General features: G+C 39.7%; 1 protein-coding gene across 1 annotated transcript; it reads right to left on the bottom strand.

Annotated features, from left to right (window-relative positions):
• Window positions 1-12203: 12203 nt before the first annotated feature.
• Window positions 12204-16777, bottom strand: LOC104120143 (mechanosensitive ion channel protein 6-like). Its single transcript, XM_009631863.4, has 5 exons — window positions 14909-16777; window positions 14229-14352; window positions 13532-13825; window positions 13240-13442; window positions 12204-12805 (listed from the first exon to the last, which is right to left on the bottom strand). Exons 1-5 carry the CDS (start codon window positions 16606-16608, stop codon window positions 12520-12522), a joined length of 2607 nt encoding a protein of 868 aa, XP_009630158.1. The 5' UTR covers window positions 16609-16777; the 3' UTR covers window positions 12204-12519.
• Between the last annotated feature and the right edge of the window lie 1240 nt (window positions 16778-18017).

Here is an 18017-nt window from a genome sequence, read left to right as displayed (position 1 = left end):
CGATTTGGTCATAGATACAGCAATAGAAGAGAAACCCTTTAGAAATCGGCGATAATACCCAGCCAAACCAAGGAAACTCCGAATTTTCATAACTGAGAACGGTCTGGACTAACTCTGCACTGCTTCAATCTTCTTTGGATCTACCTTGATCCCCTCACACGAAACTATATGACCCAAAAATCCCACTGAATCAAGCCAGAATTCACACTTTAAAATTTTTGCATATAGCTTTCTTTCTCTCAAAATCTGAAGCACAGTTCTCAAGTGTTGTTCATGATCTTCCCGACTTCGGGAATACACCAGAATGTCGTCAATAAACACATTGACGAAGGAATAAAGATAGGGCTGAAATACACTATTCATTAAGTGCATAAATGTTGTTGGGGCGTTGGTCAGCCCAAAAGACATCACAAGGAACTCGTAATGACCGTACCGAGTCCTGAAAGCAGTCTTCGGAATATCTGGCTCCCGATTCTTCAACTGATGATAGCTTGAATGCAAGTCAATTTTAGAGAATACCCTGGCACCCTGAAGCTGATCAAATAAGTCATCATTACGTGGCAATAAATACCTGTTCTTCACTGTAACCTTGTTCAACTGGCGATAATTAATACACATCCGCATAGAACCATCTTTCTTCTTTACAAATAAGATAGGAGCACCCCACGTCGATACACTAGGCCAAATGAAACCCTTATCAAGCAATTCCTATAACTGTTCTTTTAATTCTTTCAACTCTGCTGGGGCCATACGGTATGGTGGAATAGAAATGGGCTGAGTACCCGGTAATAAATCAATACCAAAATCAATATCCCTGTCGGGTGGCATACCCGGAAGATCTGCTGGAAATACATCAGGAAAATCCCTTACTACAGGAACTGACTCTACAGTAGGAGTATCAATACTAACATCTCTCACATAGGCCAGATATGCATCATACCCATTTTCAACCATTCGTTGAGCTTTAAGAAATGAAACAACCCTGCTAGGAACATGATCCGAAGTACCTCTCCACTCTAGCTGCGGTAGACCCGGCATAGCCAATGTCACCATCTTGGCGTAATAATCAAGAATGGCGTGATAGGGCGACAACCAGTCCATGCCTAAAATAATATCGAAATCCACCATACTGAGCAATAATAAATCAGCTATGGTCTCAAAACCACTGATAACAATTAAACACGACCGATACACACGGTCCACAATAATGGATTCACCCACGGGTGTAGATACATAAACAGAAGAACTCAAGTAATCTTGTGATACGCCCAAATACGGGGCAAAATAAGATGACACATAAGAATAAGTGGAGCCTGGATCAAATAAAACTGATGCATCTCTATGACAGACCGGAATAATACCTGTGATAACAGAATCGGATGCAACGACATCTGTCCTAGAAGGAAGGGCATAATATCTTGCCTGGCCTCCCCCTCTAGGGCGACCTCTACCTGCCCGACCTCCACCTCTAGCTGGTTGTGCAAGAGGAGTGGCAACGGGTGCAGTAATCATGGCCTGAGAAGCCTGAGGACCCTATGGAATAGGTGGGGCCTGAGAAATTTATGGAGGTGCACCCCTCCTAAATCAAGGGCAATCTCTTATAATATGACGAGTGTCACCACACTCAAAACAAGCCCTCGGAAGACGTGGCTATTGGGACTGGCTCGGGCCTAATCGACTAGACTGTCTGTTAAAAGCACCCCGTACAGGAGGTACAGAAGACACTGGTGGTGCATAATATGGAACCTGAGGTCTGGGAGTAGTCGGAATACCACTGGAAGCTGGAAGTGCTGAATGAATAGGACGGCTCACATAACCTCTACCATGACGGGCTGTAACTAGGACATGAGAATTATTATACGTTCCAGAATCTCGGGGTCTCTTAGCTTCCCTCTCTTCCCTCTCCCAAGCCCGCATACCTTCCAATCTTCTAGCAATTGACACCACATGTTGGTATGTGATGTCCATCTCTAGCTCTCGGGCCATACTGTATCTGATACTAGGGTGAAGACCCTCAATAAATCTGCAAACCCGCTCTCGAATAGTAGCAACTAAGGCTGGTGCATGCCTAGCCAAATCACTGAATCGGACCGCATATTCTGACACGGTTATAGAACCCTGGCACAACTGCTCAAACTCTGTGCGCCATGCATCCCTAAGACTCTGAGGAATATACTCCCTTAAGAACATATCCGAAAATTGAGTCCAAGTGAGTGAAGATGCCTCAGCGGGACTATCCAACTCATATGCCCGCCACCACTGGTAGGCTACTCCTCTAAACTGGAATGCCATGAAAAAACCCCCACTGGAATCCACAATACCCATAGTACGAAGGATACAGTGACATTCCTCCAGAAAACCTTGAGCATCCTCTGAAGCTAAACCGCTGAAAGTGGGAGGGTGGTACTTTTTATACCTCTCGAGCCTAAGCTGCTCCCCCTCTGAAACTGTTGTCCTAATATCAGGCCGAACTAGGACAACTGGTTGCACTGGTATAACCTCTGGGGCATGGTCAACTTGGGCACGTGGCTCTGGAGTACGGGCGGCGGGAGTCTCTGCTCCTCCCCCAGCCTGAGATGTCGCAGGAGCAAGTAGAATTAATCATGCCTGAGCTAAAGTTCCAAACATGCTCAAAACCTGGGCAAGAGTCTCCTGAAGTGCAGGAGTAGTAACAGGCGTCTCAGGTACCTGCTCTCCAACTAGAGCTACTGGTGGCTCTGGTGCAGCAGTTCATGCAGGTGCTCTAACTGCACCACGTGGTCTTCCTCGGCCTCTGCCCCGACCCCGGCCTCTTGCGGCTCCAACAGGGGGCGCGGGTATCTGATCATCAGATCCAGTTGTGCGTGTCCTCACCCTCTGTGAGAGAATAGAAAGATAATTTTTTAGAACTTTGAAATCAACAAAGGCGCACGATAAGGAATCAAAGAAGTGAATATTTCCTAACAGTTCCATAGCCTCTCGAAGATAAGTACAGATGTCTCCGTACCGATCCGGAAGACTCTACTAAACCTGCTTGTGACTCATAACACCTATGAATCTAGTGCTCTGATACCAACTTGTCACGGCCCCAAATTCCCTCTGTAGGATGTCGTGATGGCACCTAGTCTTTAAAACTAGGTAAGCCTAACAATGCGGAATAATAATAAATATCTGAAATAAATAAACTACAATTCAAACAATTTCAACTCCCAAAACCCGGTAAAAATAAATCACAAGCTTCTAAGAATTTATTCTCAATGTCTCTATATATCAAGATCTAAATAAAATATAAGGAAGCAACATAAAATGATAGAAGGGGACTCCGGAGTCTGCGGACGCTGGCAGATATACCTCAAAGTCTCCGTACGCAGGTAACTCACTGACGTCTAGGCTGGTAAGATGTACCTGGATCTACACAAAGAGATGTGCAGAAGCATAGTATGAGTACACCACAGCGATACCCAGTAAGTGCCAAGCCTAACCTCGGTAGAGTATTGACGAGGTCAAGTGAGGCCCTACTGGAATATAATAATGGCATGGTAAAATGTTTAACAATATAGTAAAATAAAATGACATTGAAAATGAATCAAATAGTATGTCACATTTAATGATACCAAATAATTGCAAATAATATCTCGTGGAATCAAAACAGAATTTCCTTCAACTTTATGAAAATCACAACAATTAATCGAAGGCAACTATGGCCATAAATCAATATCAACAAGGGCACTACCGAGGTACCACCTCGTAGTCCCAAATTATAAATAATTTCACAATATCTCATTTTCTTATATCACCGCGGGAGCCTTCAAGATTTATTTAAAGAAAATATATTTTCCGAAATAGCATCCCGCGTTTTAGCCACCCTTATCACACCGCATGACTTCTAGTAGTCACCCCTACTAGCCACGCGTATCAAGACACCCTTATCTCACCGCATGTGTTTCAATACCCAGACCTTATACCACCGCATGCGTATTAATATCACAATATATCACAATTTGCACCTCAAGTGCCCAATATTTCAATTTTCCACAATAAATCAACAACAATATTTTTCAATAATAAAGAGCTCACGGCTCATGCCAGAATAATCCAACAATAATATTTTTTTCCACAATAAAGAGCTCACGGCTCCATCACAATGAGTACCAAAAAATTCTTACGAAAATATTCAAGAATAAATAATTCAGGAAAATAATATTTCAATTTTTTAATACGTTGCTTCAATATCAAATTTAAACATGTCAAATACTTCGTATTAATAATATTTAATTTAAAGAAAATCAACCTTCAAATAATGCACAGTATAAAAGAAACCAAGTTTCAATTAAACAGGTAAAACAATTAGCAGGAAAAGGTCAAACAAATTTAAAATATATATATCTCAGATCAATGATGAAGAATATAACAAGATAAAATAATTTAATAAATGCGCAACAATGATCTACACAATTTAAAAATATAATCTTTCACATTTAGCTCGTGTACACACTCGTCACCTCGTGTATACGACTTTCTACACATTTCAATAATCACATTATTATCAATTCTAGGAAAAAATTTCCCCACACAAGGTTAGACAAGTCACTTACCTCGACTTGCTCCAATTTAACCAAGTATTATGCTTTTTCCTCGATTTTCCGACTCCGATCGACTCGCATCTAGTCATAATTAATTTGATACAGTCAACAAAAATTATAGAAATCAATTTCATAAGAAAATATTACATTTTTCAATGAAATTCGAAATTAGCTCAAAAATTGACATCTCGGAATCCGGCGAAATTTAAAAAATCCGACAACCCATTCAATTACGAGTCCAACCATACCAGTTTCACTCAAATCCGACTCCGGATCGACACCGAAATCTCAAAAATTCATTTCTATGAGATTTCTAAAATTTTCCAAATTTCAATCTCAAAACACTAATTAAATGGTGAAAACAATGATATATTCGTGTATATTGACCAAATCCAAGTTAGAATCACTTACCCAAATGTTTTTCCTTGAAAATATATCAAAATCGCCTCTCCTCAAGCTCCAATTCATCAAAAAGGCAAATGGGACGAAGTCCCCTGTTTTTATAACTTACAGATTTGTCAGGGAGCTCGATTTTGTGAGGGAGCTCGATTTTGACAGGGAGCTCGATTTTGTCAGGGAGCTCGATTTTTTCAGGGAGCTTGATTTTGACAGGGAGCTCGATTTTGTCAAGGAGTTCGATTTTGTCAGGGAGTTCGATTTCTTCAGGCAGCCCGATTTTGAAAGGGAGCCCGATTTTGGCAGGCAGCCCGATTTTGATAGCATTTCCAACAGAAAAATTGCAGCAGCTAAGTCCCACTTTTGATCCGTTAACTATCCGAAACTCACCCGAGGCCCTCGGGACCTCAACCCAATACACAACAAGTCCTAAAACATCATACAAACTTATTTGAAACCTCAAATCACATCAAACTACTCTAAAATCACGAATCACACATAGATTCAAGCCTAATGAATTTTGAAACTTTCAATTTCTATAAACAACACCGAAACCTATCAAATCAAGTCCGATTGACCTCAAATTTTGTACGCAAGTCATAAATGACATAACAGAGCTATGAAAATTTTCAGAATCGGATTTCGACCCCGATATCAAAAATTCAACCCCTCGGTCAAACTTCCCAAAAATTCAACTTTCGGCATTTCAAGCCTAATTCTACTACGTACTTCCAAATAAAATTCCGATCACCTGAAAACTTTCCGTAAAATTTTACGGACTGCGCACGTAAGTCGAGGAATGATAAATAGTACTTTTTGAGGTCTTAGAACACATAATTAATTATTAAATTTAAAGATAACATTTTGGGTCATCACATTCTCCACCTCTAAAACAAACGTTCGTCCTCGAACGGAGTTAGAAAAAGTACCTGAGATGGTGAATAAGTGTGGATAACGGCTGCGTATATCATACTCGGTTTCCCAAGTCGCCTCTTCGACTGGATGACCCCTCCACTGAACCTTCACGGAAGCAATGTTCTTTGACCTCAGCTTTCGAACATGCCTATCTAAAATAGCCACTGGTTCCTCAACATAAGATAGATCCTTGTCCAACTGAACCGAACTGAAGTCTAACACATGAGACGGATCCCCGTGATATTTCCGAAGCATAGAAACATGAAATACTGGATGAACTGCAGAGAGACTAGGTGGTAGCGCAAGTTTGTAAGCCACCTCTCCAACTCTTTCAAGAATCTAAAAAGGCCCAATATACCAAGGGCTCAACTTGCCCTTCTTCCTGAACCTCATCACACCCTTCACAGGTGAAACCCGGAGCAATACCCGCTCACCAACCATGAAGGCAACATCGCGAACCTTCCGATCCGCATAACTCTTATGTCTAGATTGGGCTGTACGAAGTCGATCCTGAATCATCTTAACCTTTTCCAGGGCATCCTGAACCAAGTCTGTACCCAATAGTCTAGCCTCGCCCGGTTCGAACCAACCCACTGGAGACCGGCGATTGGCGAATTGGCGAATTGATACTTACGGACCTGTTGTGTTTCTTTAGGATGTCAAGTCAAATCACAAAATTTTCAGCTGGAAAAAGTCGAAATTATTTTGGCACTCATTGGCTCTTTAGGTCAGATAAGGAATTTTGAAATAGGTTCTGTATACGGTCGAAATAGATTTCTCCTACTGAATGTTTATTTTATTATGCTTAGAGCCAAATCCCTCCACTATAAAAGGGCTTGGTTACTATTTCTGTAGGATAAGTTTTTCGAGACTTACATTGTAATAAAAGTGCTATATTCTTCTACAATAAAGAATTGTTCTTTCAGATTTCTTACATTGATTCTATTTGTTGAATCCTAAGATTCATTGTTCCTGACAACCTTATCTATTTCGCATTCTCTGCAATCTATATTTACATTTCTATTGATCCTTACATAGAAAAATTGGCACTTGCACTGATAAGCGCCTCAAGAAAGTTAAGGTCGTACTTTCAATGTCATCCCATAGGGGTCCGAAGCATTGATACCAGTTGAAGTTGGTGAACCCAGTGCCAGATTTCGATTCGCGATGGAAGAATCAAATAACGAGGCCATGAATACCAGCCTCGAACTATCGAACGAAAGACGAGAAGCTTCTCTCGTCCAATTGGCCGCCCAAAAGCAGCGAATCGAAAGATATTATAACCGAAGAACCAAGCTCCGCTATTTAAAGCCTGGGGACTTAGTGTTAAGAAAAATTACCATCAATACCCGAAATCCGAACGAAGGAAAACTAGGACCAAATTGGGAAGGACCATATCAGGTGCTCGAGAACATCGGAAAGGGATCGTACAGGCTCGGCATTATAAACGGCAAACAACTATCAAGCAGCTGGAATGTATCACATCTAAAATGGTACTATTGCTAAGGTACAACCTTTCCATATTGGTTTATATCTCAAAAATGACTCGATCATTAAGCCTACGGGCTACTTTTATTTTGAGTTCGAGCTAACACTCACTCGATCATTACACCTACGGGCTACACTACTTCGAGTTCGAATCACTCACTCGATTAAACATACGGGCTATTTTTATTTCGAGTTCGAGCAAACACTCACTCGACCATTACGCCTACGGGCTATTTTTATTTCGAGTTCGAGCAAACACTCACTCGACCATTACGCCTACGGGCTACTTTTATTTCGAGTTCGAGCAAACATTCACTCGACCATTACACCTACGGGCTACATTACTTCGAGTTCGAATCATTCATTCGATTAAGCCTATGGGCTACTTTTATTTCGAGTTCGAGCAAACATTCGCTCGACCATTATGCCTACGGGCTACATTACTTCGAGTTCGAATCATTTATTCGATTAAGCCTACGGGCTACTTTTATTTCAAGTTCGATCAAGCACTCACTCGACCATTACGCCTACTGGCTGTATTTCTTCAAGATCGAACCATTGACAACTAATAAGCCTAAGGGCTACATCGCTCCAAGTTTGAGTAAGCGCTCGCTTGGTTACAGAGGCTTAAGTTGTTTAAATCATTGTGAAAACATTCATAAGGCGTGAATAAAGTCCTCACAAGACAGGAAACAAAAACAGAAGCAAGTCGGCAAAAAGGGAGATATGTCTATATACAAATTTGCATGGGTGATTACAACGTAAAAACTAAGAACTAAACTTCTCGGTCAGGAGCGGTCTCCTCTTTATCAGGCTCCCCCCCCCAATTTTCGGATCCGCTCTTGCTCCCATCTTCATCGTCATCGCCATCAGAAACCAGAGCTTCGGCATCGGCTTCGAGTTCTTTGGCCCTTTTTATCTCTTCAGCAAGACCGAAGCCACGAGCATGGATCTCCTCTAGAGTTTCCCTTCTGGATCAGCACTTAGCAAGTTCGGCGACCCAATGCGCTCGAATATCGGTGGACTCGGCTGCCTCTTTTGCTTGGACTTGGGCAGCTTCAGCATCGGCCCGATAGATGGCCACGAGCGCATCCGCATCGGCCTTTGACTTTTCGGCATCGGATTCGGCCTTGGCAAGTACAGAGGCCAACCGAGCCTCAAGCTCCTCAATTCTTCTTGCTTGAACCAGGCCTTTTTCCTTCATTTTCTGAAGTTGGGTTTCAGACGATGATAACTGGGCTCGAGCAATCTCTTTTTCTGCAGCAAAGCGGTCCAGACCTTCTTTCCACCGCAAAGACTCCGTTCTTATCACGTCGACCTCCTCACGAAGCTTCCCGATCATCTCGATTTTTTGCTGCAGCTGTGAGACCGAAATGTTAGCTATCGTTCTGGTATCAAGCCCATAGGCTTTCAAAAGCATCATTACCTGCTCAGACAAATTGGTCTGATCTCGATAAGCCTTGGCCAGCTCATCTCGGAGGTCTTTTATTTCCTCTTCTCTCTGCCCTAGGGAAAGTCTAAGGGAGTTCCTCTCGTCAGTAGCCCGTTGTAGGTCGGCCGCGTATCGATGCAGCTCATTCTAGGATCGAGAACATTGTTCTCGATGAACTGTCGCTGCCTACAAAGAAACAAGAAGCGGAGTTAACGAAAAACGAACATAAAGATAGTACCGATAAAATAATTTTAAAAGCTCACCTGATTCAAAGCCTGCTGGAATCCGTGAAAAAGATCTGATTCATCACCAGCATCGGCAACGTCCTCAATACCGATAAACAGGTCACGAAAGGGATCTTCTTCATCGTGAGGCCTGTCTAGATCAAGGGCTCCCAGAGCTTGAGCTTCCCGAATCACTCCTGCGAAAAAAGCGGGAAAGGTAGGCGAATCCTCGAATGCTTCTACCCCAAATGAATCGCCTGGAGCATTCTCCTCGGTTCGAAGGGGTTCGAGGGCCTCTTCGGTCATATCCCATGTTGGTTGACTCCGATGAGATGTGTCTTAGATATTTGATAGTTCGGGGACTCTACCTGAATCTTTCTCCGGTATATCTTCAGTTCGAGGCAGAGCCTCATGGAGCATCATCGATACAGCCGGCGATGAGGCACCGGTGGTTCTCTTCATTCGGACTGCCAGCGCGGACTCATCGTTCTCTTCTTCTTCTTCTTCATCCCTTAGATGCAGAACGGATTCCACGGTCAAAGGGATGACGTTCTTGTTCGGCTTACGAGCCGTCCTCTTCTTCGGTTTTGGATCTTCGGGAACCAAGGCTCTTTTCCTTTTATTTTCCTTCACCGGCTTTGGGACAGAGGCCGAAATTTCCTCCTCATTGGACAAGGGCCTCAAAACCGCGTCTTTACCCAAACATGCATATGGAAAACATTAATAAAATATTTTGAAAACCACCTTGTTCGGATCATCAAAGAGTCCGAGAAATGAGCTTACCGTGAATTTTGGCCTCCCACCGACGCTTTGACAAATCACGCCATGAGCGCTCGGCGTATGTGGAGGTCAAAACAAGGGCTCGTACCTAGTTCTTGAGATCGGGAATTGCTCCGGGCATCTAGGGAACCGCTACATCAAAAAAGAAAAGAAAAAAAAGATGAGTGTCGATGAGAGAATAAATGAAAGAAGAAAATAGAAGTAACAGCAAGATCACACTTACGTTTCATATTCCACTCCTCGGGAAAGGGCATCTTTTCAGTCGGAATCAGGTCCGAAGTCCTTAATCGAACGAACCTGCCCATCCAACCCCGATCCCTGTCCTCGTCAATACTTGAGAACAGAGCCTTGGTAGACCAACGCTGGAGTTTTATTAACCCTCCTCGAAAAAGTCGAGGACGATACAATCGAATAAGATGATCGAGGGTGAATGGCATTCCCTCGATCTTGCTCACAAAATATCGGATCAGGATAACGATCCGCCACAAAGAAGGATGGACCTGGCCTAGGGTTACCTGGTATTGTCGACAGAAGTCAATAATAACGGAATCAAGGGGACCCAAAGTGAAAGGGTAAGTATACACATTCAAAAACCCTTTCACGTAAGAAGTGATATCGTCGTCGGGCGTAGGAATTATTATTTCTTTCTCACCCCAATTGCAATCCTTCTTTAGCTGTTCGAGGTGCTTCTCAGTTATTGAACACATGTACCTCGATACCGGCTCTCACCGGCCAGGGACCGATGAACCTTTATCGACCTTAAAATCTAAAGTAAGGACACACGCCTCGGGAACACACTCCTCAGGCCGTGGTTCTGCCGGTGTCTCATCGGTGGCACACTGTGAAGATGAAGCCTTCTCTTTCTGAAGAATGGTTTGCGATGTTTTCGCCATTTTTGAATTCAAAGGTGAGGAGTAGAAGAAAGTGACAAAGATTTGGTAGAATTGAAGAGGGATTTTTGAGGAAAGAAATCACAGATTTACTGGTAAGTTGGAGAGTACGAAGAAGAACTTGGGAAATTTGGAAGATAGAAGATGTAAAATGGTAAAAGATAAAAGAAAGGGTTATTTATAAGTTCAAGCGATGGCGGTTTAGTATCAACAGTAGCCGACTATCGCCTGACATGCATTAAATGCCTTGAAAGGCTAAACCGACGGGACAGCTACCAGATGCGTCATGGTCGAACCCGATGGAAACGACAGGATATAATCCGATCGAGCTGTTAAAAAATTATATCGTTTCTCGCCACATTCTTTCTGAGAAATGAGGGGACTATCTGTATACGGTCGAAATAGATTTCGGCCTTAGCACGTCCGATCGAGTTCGAACGATGATTTATCGAAGTAAGATCCCGAAGGTGGAACAAACTAACCTCGAACCAGGGGAGGCCAATCTGTGTCGAGTTCGATATCATTATCGAGCTCGAATCAAAATCGAATCATGATGCAGAATAGATCTATCATGCTGATAAATCAGAGACTAACCAACATTGACCTCGAATCAATTCGAGGGCTCGAGCCTGGATCGGGCTCGAACCAAGATCATGAGTTCGAGCCGAAATCAAGCTCAAACCAAAATCGAGGGTTCCAAGCAAGATCGAGCTCGCAGACAAAAGCCGTTGCAATCCCACTAGAGAGAATCTTGGCAGAAATTATGAAAAAGCTGATTTATCATGGGTCTCCCACTGAATGTTTATTTTATTATGCTTAGAGCCAAATCCCTCCACTATAAAAGGGCTTGGTTACTATTTCTATAGGACAAGTTTTTCGAGGCTTACATTGTAATAAAAGTGTTATATTCTTCTACAGTAAAGAATTGTTCTTTCAGATTTCTTACATTGATTCTATTTGTTGAATCCTAAGATTCATTGTTCCTGACAACCTTATCTATTTCGCATTCTCTGCAATCTATATTTACATTTCTATTGATCCTTACGTTTTGTGTTAAGTTACGCCACATATCCTCGGAATTGCGTATAAATTCAACTCTATCCTTTTTTTGGGTAAACAAATTCATTTTTTGTGCATTGACATGCAACTGTGTAAAACAATAGACTAAGTTTTGTCTTCATTTTTTTTTAAAAAAAAATTGAAAATATCGTTTGTTTATGAAATAGGATCATGTTTTGAGAAAAAAGATTTCAAAAATTTCCAAGTTCCCAAAAACTAGTTTAAGGCAATTTTATGGCAAAAACATTTCTTGCACTCACAAAACTTCAACTTTTCTTCAAATAAAATGCATGTCCCAACACTACTTCAACTTTCAAAATTTATTTTTCAATACAACTTCAAAAACTCTTTTTTCCAGTTTCAATCAAAATTTATGTCCAAACGCTAGCTAAAAAATAACCCTTCTAATGAAATTTAGGATTCTCGTTGGTCTAGAAGCCCTCACTCAAAAAATTGGTGATCAATAGAACAAATGCAGTTCATTTATGAATGTCAAAAACTTGAACGAGAGAAGCCGATTATTGACCATCGGATATTTAAAAACTAACTACAGATAACTTTAACTATAATAAGCATGAGGTATTGCACCTCTTAAAAGATATTAACATTCATTTTTCAATTTTCTATATACAAATATATAGCTCGAATAAGAGACATTGAATGCACGTCCAGATCGTCCACCCACTGCTTGTATGTTGAATTTGCCTCGAGTACACTGGCATTCACCCCACATCAGATAGCTCCGGGAACCATTTCAGTCATCTTAAGATCGACTAAGCACAAATTGTCCAGTTAGAGGGAACTCTGCTCGACGATAATGGTGGCAAGTTACGAACATTGACATCAAGAGGCAGCATACGGTATTCAATATCAAGCTCCCTGAATATCCTTATCATCTCTTCAACTAAAAGAGCTCTCCTTGACCATCTCTCTCCCATATCTTGGTGATTCATTGTATGCGAAAGCCACACTGACCATTTTATCCTGTTTAAGTCTTCCACATCCCTCATTACAATCAATGGAGCTGGATACCAATGATCGCTCTTGTTGTCGACAAACCTGCCATTGCAAAAGCAATTCATGAGATATGCAAAAATGCAAGAAACATTAATCAGTTTCTCTTGATTGTGCTTGGAGGCAAAGTGAAAAGGAACATTTTCACCATGAGTTTTAACTTTTATCTACTGACAATGTAAAGATTTTTCACACTACTAGGTTATACAAAGTGGAACTGTAGGTTGAAAAGAATGAGTTGGTAAATTGGAAAGCAAAGTAAGTAACTTGCTTCAACTGGTTAAACTACAATGAAGTTATAAAGTCATAGTACAAGATACCAATTTGAGTGCCTTATTGCCACCCAGTAGTAGTAATGTTTCAAAGAATAAGAATATCCAATTCCTCTGGTGTTTTGCGTCATAAAAGAGTAAAGGAGAGCATGCCAAGACTGAAATAAAGTATGTTACAAGAAAAAGGAGATGCATCTTTGCAGATACCTTGTGATTTTCTCCTTCATTGCAGCAATCTTGTCCATAGGAGTGGAAATATGAATGCAGAAGTCAATTGCATCTCCCATGTGTGGACTGCGATAGTAATTACTTATGGGCTTCATAGACAAGACACTGTTTGGATAAATGATCTTCTGGTTATCGTATCTCAGGAAAACTGTCGTCAATATATTCATCTCTTCGACTATCATCTGGAACGCAAATATCAGAAGTGTTTTTTACTACTACATAAATGATAATACAGTCAGATCAACTGTTTTAAAATGGAAAAGTTTCTCACCTGAACTCCTTCGACTTCAAGACGATCACCTACATCAAATGGGTGCATGACGAATAAAAAAATGATTGCCTCAAAGGTAGTCTTGGCTGAGTTTCCGAACATGAATACCACCAGTAGAACTTGGGAACTCATCAAAACCAAGAAATGTGTGTTGGCAACTCTCAGTATAAGGAGCCAAATGACCACTATGATAACTGCCACAAGGACATTCAACATCTGATGCAGTTTCTTCACAGCAGTCTTTGTATCATTCAAAGACAAAGCAAGAGCTCTTCGTTCTCTAAATGCATTCACCTGGAAAAGGGCAAAAAGAAAAATTTACTACCTCAAGTGTCGATCCTATCAATCAAGTTGTACGCATGGATGCTCCCCCTACCCAGTACATAGTAAATATTCAGAACCTTCCATTTACTTTTAGTTCAAATTCATTCAGCTATATTCATCTAACACAACCATATTAGATTCTCTGGATACTCTTACTTCACACACCAATATCCACCAATACAATGTAAAAATAATGAAAATGCGTTTCTTGAAACTAAGACATCTTTCATTCAATTTGTAAACAATGCCTTGAAATGAGTTTGAAGATCATAAATAGCTACATTTCCCCTAATGTATATTCCTATTAAGTGAAAAAAGTGAAACTGTAAGCCTTTTCAAAACTTCACGGAGAATATAGGCAAATTGTACTCACCACCCAAGTTTTTAAAGCCCGTTTACTGACACCTTTGGCTTCAGTTCCACCTTCAAAGAGGCGTATTGTTTTCAGAGCCTCATCTTCTCTCATAAAACGCATAAAATCCTCCAGATAAATGAACCTGATGGCAATCCCAGAGTATGCATTAAGTAAGCAAATGATAAAGGAAAAGCAGGATGATGTAACAGCATAAGAGCTTGGATTATAACGGACTTGTAGGCAATATATTTCGCTCCAGTTTTCACTTATCATTGTCCTGCTGATTTTAACTCAGCGAACAACATAATGAGGTTCAGCACATTAGCCTGAGATACTAAAACTTTCAACAGAAAAGTTGCAATGCCAGTATGTAGCTTACATATGCAAGAGCATCATTCTCCTTTAAAAGCATGGACTAATGAAAGCAACCCCCACTATGCGGAACCGAAAAAAAAGAAGTCAAAAGGCACTGACGGAGCAAGCATAAAACAATACAGAATGAAATAATGGGCATACGTCTAAAACTATCTTTCTCGTCCACTTTAATGCTGCTTGAAAAATTAACAAGGTATTCATAATGCAAGAAATGTATGCAAATCCAAACATAGGAACTTAAGAGCAACAATATTGGCAGATTAAAAGGTATATGAGTTCCAATAAGGAGCAATAAACTTTGTTTTCCAGAGGAAATAACTTACTTGGAGCCAGGCTTAGCCACATTGTTAAATATCTTCCTCGCTGCAACTTTAGCCAGTTTTTCACTTGTGATCTCTACAGATTCACCCTCATCTGTTGATTCCTGTAGCTGATCATGCAGAGTTGACAGCACCCCTTTCCTAACAATATTTGTCAATCTTTTCATATTCCAAGCTGAAATGTTCTTCTGATTCAACCTATGCAGATGATCTATAGTGATACCCCCTTCTTCTTCCTTTTCCTTCTTCGACATGACCCTGGAGAAAACAGGACTCCTTGCAATAGCAGACGTGGGACTCGTCCGTGCTGTTCCAATTGGTCTCTTCTGTAATATGGCTGCTTTTAGATCAGCAGGCAATGTAGCTCCAGCATTCTGAAGCTTCTGCACCTCAGCCATAACTTTTTCGTCCTCCTCTTGTTCGTTCTCAATTTCAACAAACGGTGGCCCAGACAACGTCTCAATCACATACTGATTAAACAAAGATTCTTGAATCCGATCAAAGAATGCAGTAACATGAAATGACATAGCCAGCACCTTTACAAGTAGAGTTTTCAGCAGCCAAATGAATGTACCAACCAAAAGACACACCCAAACGCGAGACACGTAAGGTAAAACCTTCCCATGGGTCACCCTCTCAACTTTCTTATCAAAAATAGATTGCCAAGCTATCAACACAAAACTCAACCAAATACAATTCTGCACTGCATTCCTCAATCCATAAACAAAATATAAAACCCGCTTTCGCCACAAAAAATTACGCTCAATGAAGTAAACCGCAATCCTAATGAACCAACCAGAAACCAATCTCCCAGAAATCAACACCAAAACCATTAACTCCCATTTCCACAATTCAAGCTCAAAGACTCTCTTTTCCCTTAATACTCGAATTGTTAAACTACAAACTAAAGCAGCAATAATCAAAATCAAACTTACCAACTGAAGAACACTCAATGTACTGAACTTCATCTTCTTATATTGCTCAGGTAAATCCTCATCCCAAAAAGGATCCTCTTCATCAATTTCACTACCTTTTCCCAAAAACCCAGATTTCATTGTCATCTTCTGAGACTTATGATCTTGTTCAGGTGGGTCCATTAATCTTGATTTTGTCTTCGTTTTCAAAAGACTCGATTTTGACCTGAATGAAGAGGTGGAAGAACTGCATAATAAAACTTCATCTTGTACACCAGCTTCTCCATCACTAGCATTAGAACGGCGGCGTTTTGTTTCGTTAAGGTGATCGTTAAACGAAACCTTAACATCCCTCGGTGTAAGAACGCCGCCGCCGTTGTTGGGACTCTCTTCATTAACTCTAGATAACGGCGACTCCGTTACAAAGTCAAAATCTTTGTTACTACTCCATTGTTCTTTCATAACATCATCATTTGTAAAATCATAACTGGAATCTCTCCACGTTTTACTGTTAGTGCTGCCACCATTTTTACTGAACTGGGATTTTGAAGAAGAGGAAAGTTCAGTATCTTTAAGACCTTTTGGGGTTTCTCTGGTGTTAATTTTGACAATAACGTCCATAGCATCGGATGTATCCATAGCAGGGGAAGAAGAAGTCATAGTAAAATTGGTTTTTTCTTCTTTTTCAGTTTGGTTCAAGAGAACTTGGTGTTCTTCTTCAGACTGTGAAGAAGTGTTTTTAGTATTATCAGGGGAAAGAGATTTAAAGGATTTTCTAAGTTTGTCCATTGTGTTAATTAATTAAAGAAGTTAAAGTGGTTTAGTTATAACAACTTAAAATAAGGTGTAAAGTAAAAGAAGGGAAAGGTGATATTTTAGAGTAAAAGAAAGGAGAAGGTGATGTTGGTCTCAGTAGAGTTTTTTAATGGGGGATGACAGAGGGAAGATAATGAGGTGTTGGAGTTTGAGGCGTCGAAGGTAAGTGGCATAAGGGGAGAGGGAGGGAGATCGCAGAGCAATTTAATACTCCTATTAAATACACTATAGTACTAATAAAGAGGGTGCAATAAAGTAGCTTTAGGTAAGAGCACGAGATTTAGTTAGAAGATTTCCAAATTTGTTCTCAAATGTTCTTTCGGTGAAGTTTGATTTTAAGATTGAAAATATTTTAGGACATTAGTTTTCAAAATTTATTTTTTAAATTTATTTTATAAAAATATGAAATATGATTTATACCTATAAATTCTAAAAACCATCACAAATACCTAACAATATCATTATCAATAACATTCATTAAATTATCGGAAACCATAGTCCTCAACATAAATAAATTTGATATAAAATTATCATTTTTATAATGAACTACATGATACACTATCAGGTAACCGAGAAGACGAAGCAACATTGTTATAAAATAATAAATTGTGGGCTCTTTTATAAAATACAAAAGTTTGGGGTAATTTTTAAAAAATATAATAGTAATATTTTGACCCAAAACCAGCTACTTGGGATTTGAGATTTTGCCAAAATGTAGGCAAAATCTATAGCCAAATATGTATTTGTCAAATAAAATCTAAATTTATTTTGGCAAAATCTATGGCCAAACGGGTCCTTATTATTCTCCCCCTTTCTTAAATATTTATATCCTAATTTATGAGGTATTTTTCCTTTTAAATTTTTTCTAAAAGAATTTTAAAAAAATAGAAATAATTTAATTTTAAATTTATTATTTTATTTTAATAAAATAATCTATAGTTACAAAATATTTTTGATGTTTATTTTTAGAATACAAATTTTAAAAGTTTTTTTAAATTTTTTGTATCTAATTAAACAGCATTACAATAAATTAGGACGGCTGAAATATTAGTTTTTTCAACAAATTAAATTTATCTCAAACTTTTTGATTTTTAAATAATAAGTCACTATTTATCATTTCCTTTAAAATATATCTTTGTTATTTTAATTTGTGCAATGTAAATTAAATGAGATGTTTAAGAAGAAGTAAAATGTAATCTAGACAACACTCTTATAATTAAGACTATTAAATATTTTTCTTAAAAGTTGTATAAAAAACTTAAAGAAAGTTAATATGGATAAAAATTAATGCCGAGTGATGACTGTTGTATTGACGAATAGTTACATAAGAAATGTTATGACGTATGATGGTGCAAATATTATTACACTATTGTAAATATTAA

Source organism: Nicotiana tomentosiformis, chromosome 8 (genome assembly GCF_000390325.3).
Source record: "Nicotiana tomentosiformis chromosome 8, ASM39032v3, whole genome shotgun sequence".
NCBI classification, from domain to species: Eukaryota; Viridiplantae; Streptophyta; class Magnoliopsida; order Solanales; family Solanaceae; genus Nicotiana; species Nicotiana tomentosiformis.
Note: the sequence above shows the minus strand (reverse complement) of the source record. Positions and strands in the feature narration are given on the sequence as shown.